The sequence below is a fragment of the Ceratotherium simum genome, chromosome 7 (assembly GCF_057802395.1).
Source record: "Ceratotherium simum simum isolate JZ-2026a chromosome 7, ASM5780239v1, whole genome shotgun sequence".
NCBI classification, from domain to species: domain Eukaryota; kingdom Metazoa; phylum Chordata; class Mammalia; order Perissodactyla; family Rhinocerotidae; genus Ceratotherium; species Ceratotherium simum.
The window spans coordinates 13,071,151-13,082,262 of NC_141906.1; the positions used below are offsets into that span (position 1 = coordinate 13,071,151).

An 11,112-nucleotide genomic window follows, 5' to 3' on the forward strand; every position below is an offset into this window, starting at 1 on the left:
TCCGTCCTTGGCTGGAGACAGTCCTGGTGTCTCTCTCTCCTCTTATTAGAAGACCTGTCATACTGGATGAGGGCCTCACTCCTAGGACCTCATTTAACTTAATTACCTCTTCACAGGGCCTATCTCCAAATACAGTCACCTTGGGAGGCTTCAACATATGAATTAGGGCTTAACATATGATTTTGGGGGCAACACAATTCAGTCCGTAACAAGTGTTATAGCATTTTTGTGATTATTTCATCAGATAAGGTAGCAGATCTCCATATAGCTTGGCCCCCTTCCCTCTCACTTTAATTCTTGGATTAAAATTGTAGGGCCCTTGGTACCCTGGATTAGCACTATTTCCCTTGCAAATGACAGGAACCCAGCTCCAAGGGGCTTAAACAGAAACTGTAATTTTTTGTCGTATGTGACTGAGAAGGCCAGGAGGTGTACTACTTCAAGTATAGCTGGATCCAGGTGCTTGACATCAGGGATGTGTCTCCATTTCTGAGTTCCATCTTCCTTTCCCTCCCCAATGACAGATGACCACTAGCCGCTCCAATTTACTTACTACCCCTCTGAAAAAAAGATGCCCTTTCTTTCTTTCGAAAAAAGTTCCAGCAAAAATATTGGGAGCAAATCTTAATGGATCAAATTGGGTCACATCCCCACCCCTACCCAGTCACTGTGGTCAGAGGGCTGAATACACTGACTGGCTAGGCCTGGGTCACATGTCCCCATCTCTGCTCCCCAAATAGGGACATTCAGAAGTGGGAGAAGGGTGGTCTTTCAGAGGGAAAGCACAGTGCATATACCACAAGTCAGACAGGTGGTAGCCAAGAGATGCCGGAGCCCAGACAGAGGGGAGACAAAACAACAGCTGTCCTCAGACACCATCTGCATCATGAAACAGGCGTGCACACCTGCCCTCAGCCAAGAAATGGCAGGTGCTCACTTACATATCATTTTATTATCATTTACACGTTGCCTTCAGTACTGGCTGTACCAGGCCCTGGGGTGCAGACCCAGGAGTCTTGGGCCTGTGTCCCTCTTGACTGTGAGGGGTCAGAGCCGTACAACATGAGGAAAACGCACCAGTCATTGGAGAGGGGCCCAGCACAGACCCTTCCAGATCTTCCAGCAGCCAGAGGAGCTCAGGAAGGGAGAGTCTTATAAGGCCCAGCAGGCTGCCTGGGAGAGGGAGGATTTGAGTTGGGCATGGGAGGAGTAGGAATTGGATAGGCAGAGGGTTAGAGAAAAGGGCCCATCGTGGGGGGTTTGGGGAGGTGGGAATAAGATGAGAGAGCCTTGAATGCCAGGACAAGGAGTCTGGGATAAGCCGATGAACAAAAGGGAAGTGGAGAAGCTATCTGAGCAAGAAAGGGGCCTGAGAAGTGCAGTGTTTGGGGGAGATGAGTATGAGGAGGAGCAGGACAGAGCAGAGCAGGAGGCTGAGCCTTTTGGGTAAGGGGCTCACCCTCCTGGAAAGGCTGGAGCCTCAGAGCCACACCATGAGGCAGGGCCTGGCCTTTCCAGCTCTGAGATGCCTCTGGGGGCCCAGCAGCTCCCTCCACTGTGAGGTCTCCCAGGAGCAGAGCCTGGGGAGGGGGAAGAGGATTCCCACCCCTCCACGCCCACCATACTCCATGGGATTGAAGGGAAGTCACAGGGGCCCTGCCCACACTGAAGTCCTGCAGGATGCCCAAGGCCATTCCAGCCCAAACCCCTCTCCGCATCCCTGACCGTCTGCCAACCTTGACTTGGACACTCCATGGATGTGGGTCATCTCTGGTTATTAGAACTGACTCTTCCACACGTGAAATCAAAGCCTGCCTCTGTCCCACTCAGTGTTTATACTGGCTCTACACTTTGGGTCACACAAAACTACAGGTCCATCCTCCTTGGACCCCAGGGGTTTCTGCAATGGTGCCCGAACTCCCTGGGGAGCTCTCCAGGGATCCTTTTCTGATGGCCGAACAGCTCTAGTTGCCCCAGAAGTTTCCTGCATAACCCTGTCTCCTTAAGCTCCTCACTCTGCTCATCCTGTTTTCCCCTCCCCACCCGAGACACTGCACCTCTGGTGATATAGCCCAAGATCACACTTACCCTGAGTAGTAGTGTTCACTCTGCCTGTAGGTGGGAATGGCAAAGAAAGAGGAAAAAATATGAGTCACACCCTCCCCCACTGCCCCACATCCCCACTGTCCCTATCTTTCCAGGCCCTTGCCTCAAGCTGCCACTCCAATAAATGGACACATATGGGTCAAGGGTTCCTCCATAAGGACCTGAGCCCCAGAGAGGAGGTGGGGCCATTACTGCCACAACCATAGAGACCTAGCAGGCCCAGCTGAGAACTGGGGACCCCCACTGGGGCCCAAGCCACAGGGCAACCCTAGGCTGATGCCTGCAGTAGAAACACCACTCACATCCAGGCCAAGGGCTTGGGTCCCCCAGTGCCCAAGCCAGCCCAATACAGCCCCTCAGACCCAGATGCCCCCCATTACCTAAGGTAGAAGCAATCAGGCTCCAGGTGTAGGGAGGTGTAAAGCAAGCGCCAGTAGGTCAAACCCTTTTCAAAATGCAGGAGTGGGGTGGGGGTTGGTCACTATTGAGAGGATGCAACCACCCAGGCTTCCGGGGTGCAGCATCCAGCATCCTCTGTGGTGGGTGTTAAACTGTGCTTCTACACCCACTAAGGTACATTTTTCTCTGGGGAGGGAGTCCGTGGCTTTCATCAGATTCTCAAAGGATCCACGACTCAGAAAAGATTCAGAGCGTCCCCAGAGAGTCTTTTCTTCTTAGCGGTCAGTTGAGAAGTCCTCGGGCCACCTAATTACAGAAGTCCCCCAGTCACCGGGCTGGTGACGTCGCCCCTCAGTGCCTCTTTTGGCTGGGAACCCGCAAAGCCCAGCACTGCGCGAGAGGCGGATATTGACCCGACTGAGTATGCGAAAATTGGGGGAGGGGAGCCAGGGCGACAGGGGCTGCGGTGCCCGGACCGGGAGGGCGGGTCATGACTCCTTTCGACTCCTTTCACTACCCAACCCCCCGCCCGAATTTCATACCATGGGCAGGAGGAACCTCTTTGGTGCATCTGATTGGGCAAACCCCCAAGGCCAGACTGTGAGTCCGAAGAAGGAGGGCAGTGGGGATGTGAATGGCGAGGGGCGGGGCCTGCGCCCGTGGCCGCCCCCCTCCAGCTCAGGAATAGGTCGGGCTCCCCCTGGCGGCCCCCGGCCCCCGCTCCACTCCTCGGGCGCCCCCCGCCCTCGATCTTCTACCGCCACCTAGCACAGGTCGGTCTCCGCGGAGGGACAGACGGACGGAGCACGGCCCGCCGCGAGCGCCCGGGCGCAGGAGGGGGCGGGGAGGCGGCGGCTGCGGCTTGAGGAGCAGGAGCAGGTGCCGCGGCGACGGGCGGGCGGGGCGGGGACCGAACGCGGGCGGGGGCGCGGCGCCGGCTTGCGTGCGGCGGCGGGGGGCTGGAGGCAGAGACTCCGGGTGAGCCCCGCCGGGTCGCTCCGGGGGCGAGGGGATCCGGAGTTGAGCCGGGTGGGGTGGTGGCTCTGGAGGGCGGAGGATCCCAAGGAGACAGCAAGGACGAGAGCTGGAGGGGGATTTGAAGAGCGGCGAGAGCGCCACGGGGGTGGGGTAGGAAAGAGGGGCCTTACCTGGAGGTGAGACTGAGGGCGGTCAGGATATGAAACTGGGGCTGGGAGGGGAGCCGGGGGCAGAAATGGGTGAGACGGGAGACACGGTGGGGGTTGTGTGAGGTCTGGTCAGTTGGTAGGATCCGGAGGTGGGACGTTCCGAGGTGAGAGAGGTGGGTTGAGAAGGAAGGCTGGGTGGGGAGTAGGGGTCCTAGGGGGACACCCAGGGGTGGCCAGCGGGTGGAGGAGAGTTGAGCTGGGATCCAGGGCCAGGTGGGGAACAGGTAGGGGCTCACTAGGCAATGGGCAGGTGGGCTGAGGTGTGAGGCTGGAATAAAGAAGCGAAGCAGGGGCCAGGTGGAGGTGAGGATGAGGCTGGTTGGGGAGGCATCTCAGAAGTGAGGCCAGCACAGACTGAGGGTGGTCCCGGAGTGGAAGGGTGCCCAGGGAGGGAACTCCACAGCCAGGCCCTAGGCTCTGACAGGAGGGCATCCCCATGGGGGAAGCCCCTCCTGGTGCTCGCTGGAGCCATGCTGTCGCGCAAGGGCATCATCCCCGAGGAGTATGTGCTGACACGGCTGGCAGAGGACCCCGCGGAGCCCCGGTACCGTGCCCGTGAGCGGAAGGCCCGCTTCGTGTCCAAGAACGGCAACTGCAACGTGGCCCACAAAAACATCCGGGAGCAGGGCCGCTTCCTACAGGACGTGTTCACCACGCTGGTGGACCTCAAGTGGCCGCACACGCTGCTCATCTTCACCATGTCCTTCCTGTGCAGCTGGCTGCTCTTCGCCATGGCCTGGTGGCTCATCGCCTTTGCCCACGGGGACCTGGCCCCGGACGAGGGCTCTGCTGTGCCCTGTGTCACCAGCATCCACTCCTTTTCATCCGCCTTCCTTTTCTCCATTGAGGTCCAAGTGACCATTGGTTTCGGTGGACGCATGGTGACCGAGGAGTGCCCGCTGGCCATCCTGATCCTCATTGTGCAGAACATCGTGGGGCTCATGATCAACGCCATCATGCTGGGCTGCATCTTCATGAAGACTGCTCAGGCCCACCGGCGGGCCGAGACCCTCATCTTCAGCAAGCATGCAGTCATCGCCTTGCGCCACAGCCGCCTCTGCTTCATGCTGCGTGTGGGCGACCTCCGCAAGAGCATGATCATCAGCGCCACCATCCGCATGCAGGTGGTGCGCAAGACCACCAGCCCGGAGGGCGAGGTGGTGCCCCTCCACCAGGTGGACATCCCCATGGAGAACGGTGTGGGTGGCAACAGCATCTTCCTGGTGGCTCCCCTCATCATCTACCACATCATTGATGCCAACAGTCCGCTCTACGACCTGGCGCCCAGTGACCTGCACCACCATCAGGACCTTGAGATCATCGTCATCCTGGAAGGCGTGGTGGAAACCACGGGCATCACCACCCAGGCCCGCACCTCCTACCTGGCTGACGAGATCCTGTGGGGCCAGCGCTTTGTCCCCATTGTGGCCGAGGAGGATGGCCGCTACTCTGTGGACTACTCCAAATTTGGCAACACCATCAAAGTGCCCACACCACTCTGCACGGCCCGCCAGCTTGATGAGGACCACAGCCTGCTGGACGCCCTGACCCTTGCTTCTGCCCGTGGGCCCCTGCGCAAGCGCAGCCTGGCCGTGGCCAAGGCCAGGCCCAAGTTTAGCATCTTTCCGGATTCCCTGTCCTGAGACATGGTCCCTGGGGCCCCACACCGCTTGTGTGCGCACGGGCAGTATGGGATGTAGAGTGGACGTGGTGTGGGCCCCTTGGCCAGGCCAGGACCTGGTGTGAGGCTGGGCCTTTCTCTGCTCAGCCTCCCCGCCTGCTGCTCACCCAGGGTGTTACAAGGCACTTGTCACTACGCTATTTCTGGCCTCGGCAGGAGCCTGTACTGGGTTATTTTTGTCCCTGCTCCTCCCAGCCCCAGCTCAGGACTGGTTGGTGCTCCTTCCCCCACCCAAGGCTGGGAAAGCTGTGGGAAGTGTCCGGCCCTAAAGCTGGGTCTCCTGCCAGTCCTGGGCCCCCATGATAGACTGGCCAGAAGCTGGGCAGGTGGCTGGGGAAAAACGGTCCCCAGGTTGGGGGCCTACTGCTCTGTTTCTGTGGTCCCAAGAGATGCCTGTGGTCAGGCCACAACTGCCCTTGGTCCCTGAAAAAGTGATGGGCTAAAGGGTGGGCCCGGCCAGCTGGGGAGGGCTGCCAGTCAATGAGGGAGCGCATTCCAGCTGGAGGATTGGAGGTGCGGAGCCTACACAGACAGGGACAGGCTGAGGCTGACAGGACTCCCCTCCTCGGGGCAGGCTCAGACGGGAAGGAGATGGCATGAGGACCCTCAGCTTTGCTGAGCCCTGCTCAGGCACAGGGAAGAAGAGAGGGGCCCTGTGCCCCTGCCCATTGCCCCTGACACCAAGGCTTCCATGGTGAGGGCTCCATGGGCTGGGGCTGCTGTGCCTGCCTGCCCCATTCTGTCCCCCACTCTGGGCTGGGGCAGACACCAGCAAGCCAGAGAGAGGCTGAGGAGAGAAAGTCTTGGGCCCACCACACTTGGTGAGCCTCAGACCAAACTCTGGTATTGGCTCCCCACTGCTGGCTGCCACTCACTTTGTCCAGAGGCTGGCCGTGGAGGGTCTTTGAGTCGCTAGAAAAGGAGATGTTGGAAAGCTCAGGATGGTGGAGGTGAGTGAGGTCCCTGAGGCAAAGAAGCCCTTGGTCCTGACAGGACTGACCCCAGGCCTGGACTCTTGGCGCAGAGCTGTGTGTACTTGCCTAGAATTCTGCCTTCTTCTCCGTTGTCAATAAAGCCTCCCCCTTCATGACCTAAACTCTGGGCTGTTCTTGCTGGGGAGGCAGAGGGTGTGCTGGTGGACAGGGAGGGTGGGGGCTGCCAGCCCACATTCCAGAGGTGCCATAGACCCCAGCTGGGAGGCCAGAAAAAAGACCTGGGGCTGGTCCTCTTCCCCTGGTTCAGAGACACTTTCCTCTTCTGCCTCAGGTAGCCCAGCCCTGCCAGCCTGTCTGGCCATCTCAACCTTTGGGCGTCCACCAGGCTTATAGCCCTGGGCCCTGCCTCCACTCCCGGGGATCTGCTGGAAGGCTGGGGTGCTCAGGGAGAAAGGCGGGGACACCTTATGTGTTAGTGTAATGACTGAAGCGTAAGCCAGCTGCTTGAGTTCAAATCCTGGCTCTGGCTCTAAGACCTTGGTCAAGTAACATAACCCTCTGTGCCTCAGTTGCCTCATCTATAAAGTAGGGATACTAACAGTACCTACCTCATAGAATTGTTGTGGGAGTAAGTGGAAAACATATATAAAATGCTTAAGTGCCTCGTCCATAATAACAGCTCGATAAATGTTAACTGTTAGGATGTTGAATTAGCCACATGGTGAGACAGCTGACCCAGCGAATGTTAACAGAGAGGGTGCTGTTACGTGTCCCCTCGGTGCTGAGTTTCTCTGCCTGGGCTTATGTTCTTCACAGAGTCCCCTCCCAGCTCAGACCCTGATGATGGGCTGTGGCAGAGCCTATTACCTGGTCTTCTTGTCTCCATCACCCCCCTGCAGTCCATCGGCCAGGCAGCCACCAGAGTGGTCTTATTAAAAGGGTTGCGATCATTCCCTCCCCTGTCAAGTACCTTCAGTAGTTCCCCATGACCTTCTGGGTCAAGGCTAGACCCAGTAGCCCGCCATTTTGGGCTTAGCCTGCTTTCCAACCTTATGGTTCTCTGGCCACCCATCCCCCTGGCAGCCTCGCTATCCCCTCCTTGTATATAACATTGACCTTCCTACCTCTGAGCTTTTGCTTATGTTGTTCCCTTTGCTGGACTACCCAGGCCTCATCTCTGCCTGTTGAAATCCATAAAAGTCCAGGCCAAATGATGCCTCCTTGAGGCCTTACCTGATTCCTCTGAAAAGAGATGGTCCCTACCCTTCTTCTGTGTTTGTGGGCATTCTACTTTTGCCTGTGTTTATGGGTCTGCCTCCTCATCCCCAAGTCCTTGACTCCTTGTGGTCAGAGACTGTGTCTGACTCAGCACTGTGCCTGGCACTAAGTGCTGAATGAATGAATGATGGAGAGGGTGCAGGATAACAAGCCAGGGTCATTGCTGCAGTATGAGGTCTGCAGAGGGCTTTTGCGGGATCAGTGCAAGTTTGTCCCAAGCTACTCCAGAGGCAGGGCTGAGGGGCCAGGAAGCTGCTGCTGCTGGTCCACGCTCTAGGCTGCCCCCTCCCTGCACCCACACAGTCCTGCAACATTGACCCTCTCCCTTGCTGAACTGACCCGTTTCTGGTTTAGAGGAAGAAGGGATGAGAAGCTACTCAGTCAGCCCAGAGTTCCGAGGACAGTGCCTGGCTCTTGGGACACAGCTTGGCTGTCCTTAAGGCCAGGGGAGGGGCCAGACTCACTAATGAGGAGCCCCTCAGCAGCACCATCCTTGGGGCGCCATCCAGAGTAACCTTCCTCCATGCCCTCACACACCTTAAGCTGTTGGTGACAGTGAACCGGCAGAACTGAGGGCTCAGCGCCACCTGCTGGTCACAGAGAAGACCTACTTGATCCCAGAAAACAGGGGCCACTAGTCCTAGTCTTTCCAGAGACCCCCAGCCTAAGGCTTAGCTCAGAGAGGAGCTGGAAAGTTCCAGGCATTGAGGGAGCAGCTGGACCAAGCCTTCCTTGACCCCCCCGAATGTTCTTGCCCACTGATAGTGCTCCCTCCATCCGGGGGCACCCCCTCTTTAAGGCACTGGCCTAAACTGGACAAGGAAGCTCTCCCTGAGCTCCACTCAGCCCAGCAGGAACTTCTCTGAGAATTTGTTTCTGATATTCTGCCTCCAGGACAGCATTGGCATCACGTAAGAGCAGACAGAACAGTCCAAGCTAGTCCGCACCCTGTGTGCAGAACCTGCTCTCCTCTGGGCCCCTGGGAGAGGGAAGGGAAGTACCTCGTGTCACCGTGGTCCAGTGCTGGGGGAGGCACTGTTCTCCTCCAAGTTTGGAGATGAGGAAACAAGATGTGGCATTAACTTGCTAAGATCTCACAGCCAGTAAGTGGCAGGCCCAAGATTTGGACCCAAGTCTGTCTCACGCCAAAACCCTGCTCCTTTCTCCCTGCTGCACAGGCCCAGTGCCCTGGACTCCAGCTTTTACTAGGGGTGCCACCTTGCTCTAAGTGTCAAATCCAGAGAGCGAGTTGGGCGAGAGCAGGGAGACAGTTGTCTCTAGACCAAGAACAAGAGGGAAAGTGTAATTCAGAAGCCCCTGGGCCTCCCTGAGCTCCCAGATTTGAGACTGATGGCAGGCTCAGCTGTGAAAGTGACAGCCTAGATTATGTCCCAGACATCCAGGGAGCCAGAGGGACCTCACTGACACTTTCTCTCACCCACGTGCATGATGAACCCTCCATCGCCCTCCTTCCTACAGGAGGACTGGGGTCCCTACCTTCCAGGCTATCCTTCCCCCGGCCAATCAGAAGGCAATGCAGCCTGATGGGGCACATCTGCCACCTGTCTGTCCCCAACCACACCCAGATGGTGTGACATGTGTCCTGGGCCTCAATCCTGAGCTCAACAGGGGAGGAAAGCCAAGCCACCCTCTTCCTGTAGTGAAACTAAATTGCTAGTCTGGGAAAACCAGCCCACTAGCCTTACTGAAAACCTGCCAGGCCTAACGCCTATGGATTTGGCATCTCCAGCCAGTCACCACATGGCCCAAGTGTGACCCACTGAAGTGGTCCTCTGGCCCTTCTGCTGGAGAGGACTCACCAAGCTTCTGCAGGATCCACTTGCTCTCCACAGGTGGCATCCTTCCAGCTCCATCCTGCACTTGAGCTCCTCCCCAACATCTTTCCCTTAGGAGAACTTTCCTAGGGAGCTTGCTGTAAGGAGCAGAGTAGCCTGACTCCCCACAGGTCTCTGGGCTCATCTCTGAGGTCTCCCCAGGTCCAAGTATCAGACACCCTATTTTGTACCAAGATATGCAGAAGAGTTTGGGGAAGAAAACATGAATTCTGCACGTCCAAGTCATGCTGAACCCAGACTGGGGCAGGTCTGAAGAACAACACATCTGTTCCAGCTTGAAAGGAGCTGGGGAAAGGCAGAACAGTGGGATTTAAGTCAGAACTGGGTTCCAGAGAGTGGGTTTGTTGCACTAGAATCTAGATTATTGGCATCTTCTCTGCCAGGTCCACCTTCCCTTCCCTTCATGCGAAGGGAAGCAGGTGCCACCTACACCCTATTCTGTTTCCACTCTGGGCAGGCCCACCTCTGGTGTGACGTGAACAGCAGGCCATCTGGACTGGCCATCTTGGGTACAGGAGTGGGAACTTCTGCCTCTCGCCGACCTCGGGTCCTTCCAGAAAATGAGTGGAACAGTGATACAAAGAGCATTTGAAACGCCACAATCTAGTACCTTCCCTGGGAGAAGCCGTGTACAGGACAGATCAGGTCAGCAGGACCCAGAAGCTCTCTTCAGTTCATGCTAGTCATATACCGCCCCTTCGTGAAAGTGTATCCTTCTTTGCAGCACAGATACGTCCCGAACTCCTCCTCTGCAGACCAACAGCACCGAAAGTAAAGCAAACCCAGAGTGGGGGTACCCTGCCTCTGTAAGCTCTCTACTTCATCTGATCAATTCCAGTTTTTCTCATAGTGCCATTATCTTCAGGGAAGTTACTCCAGGGTAACCCAGAGAGAAGTAAATGCAATACAGTTCTGACTGAGACTTGGATTCTCCTTTGTTAAATTCCTACTGTCTCCTTGGCTTCCCATCCATCTTAGAAGTAGAAGAATGAAAGTCATCCCATAATTCTGCCTCTTTCATGCCTCTCTTCAGGTCTCTCAAGGTCTGACCAGCATACTCAGTAACTCCTCGATGCCTTTTTTTTCTGCATCATAGAGTCCCTTCTGATCAATAATGCCTATTCGACAGTCCCCCACATTTTACATCTAATTTTTTAATCTTCCTATAAAAAGATCCCATTTGTGATTTCCTCATCTAATTTTCTTTTCTTCCTTTTTTCCCTTGTGTTATTTTACTCTATTACTATCTATACAAAATTATTATAATTTCTTTCACTAAATTTATAAAATCTTAATTGCCTTACTCCTTTTTTCCAAAGGGTGTCTGTCTCTTTCAACCACTGTCAGCAGCTTTGGACTACTTCATTTGTTCCACAGTTCTGACTGCTGCCTCGATCCTCCTTCCAGTTGCACACTTGGAGATTCATCGGCTCCTCCAATCATAACATTCTTGTAACAGGCACCAACACATCTGCAATCCTGGGAGCCGCCACCAGAGGCCACTCTACATCACCCTCAGGTGGGAGCTCAGCAATGGGGAGTCTGTTCTATTCATCTCTCTAAGCCAAGAGACTTCTATGTCAAGTTATGCCCCCATGTGCTCATTGTGCCCCTTCAAAGTGACCTAAGAACTGTTTCTCAGGCTCATTAGTCCAACTCCCAGTAGAGAT

The 11,112-nt window shown here is 56.0% G+C and overlaps 1 protein-coding gene across 1 annotated transcript; it reads left to right on the forward strand.

Annotated features, from left to right (window-relative positions):
- The first annotated feature begins 3,893 nt into the window (after positions 1 to 3,893).
- KCNJ11 (potassium inwardly rectifying channel subfamily J member 11) lies at positions 3,894 to 6,470 on the forward strand. The gene has a single exon (XM_004418478.3). It carries the CDS (start codon positions 4,163 to 4,165, stop codon positions 5,333 to 5,335), a length of 1,173 nt encoding a protein of 390 aa, XP_004418535.2. The 5' UTR covers positions 3,894 to 4,162; the 3' UTR covers positions 5,336 to 6,470.
- Positions 6,471 to 11,112: the final 4,642 nt, after the last annotated feature.

Bases quoted from the DNA above. Each gene is read 5' to 3' on its own strand.
- KCNJ11 (XM_004418478.3), top strand. From the start codon at position 4,163: ATGCTGTCGCGCAAGGGCATCATCCCCGAGGAGTATGTGCTGACACGG.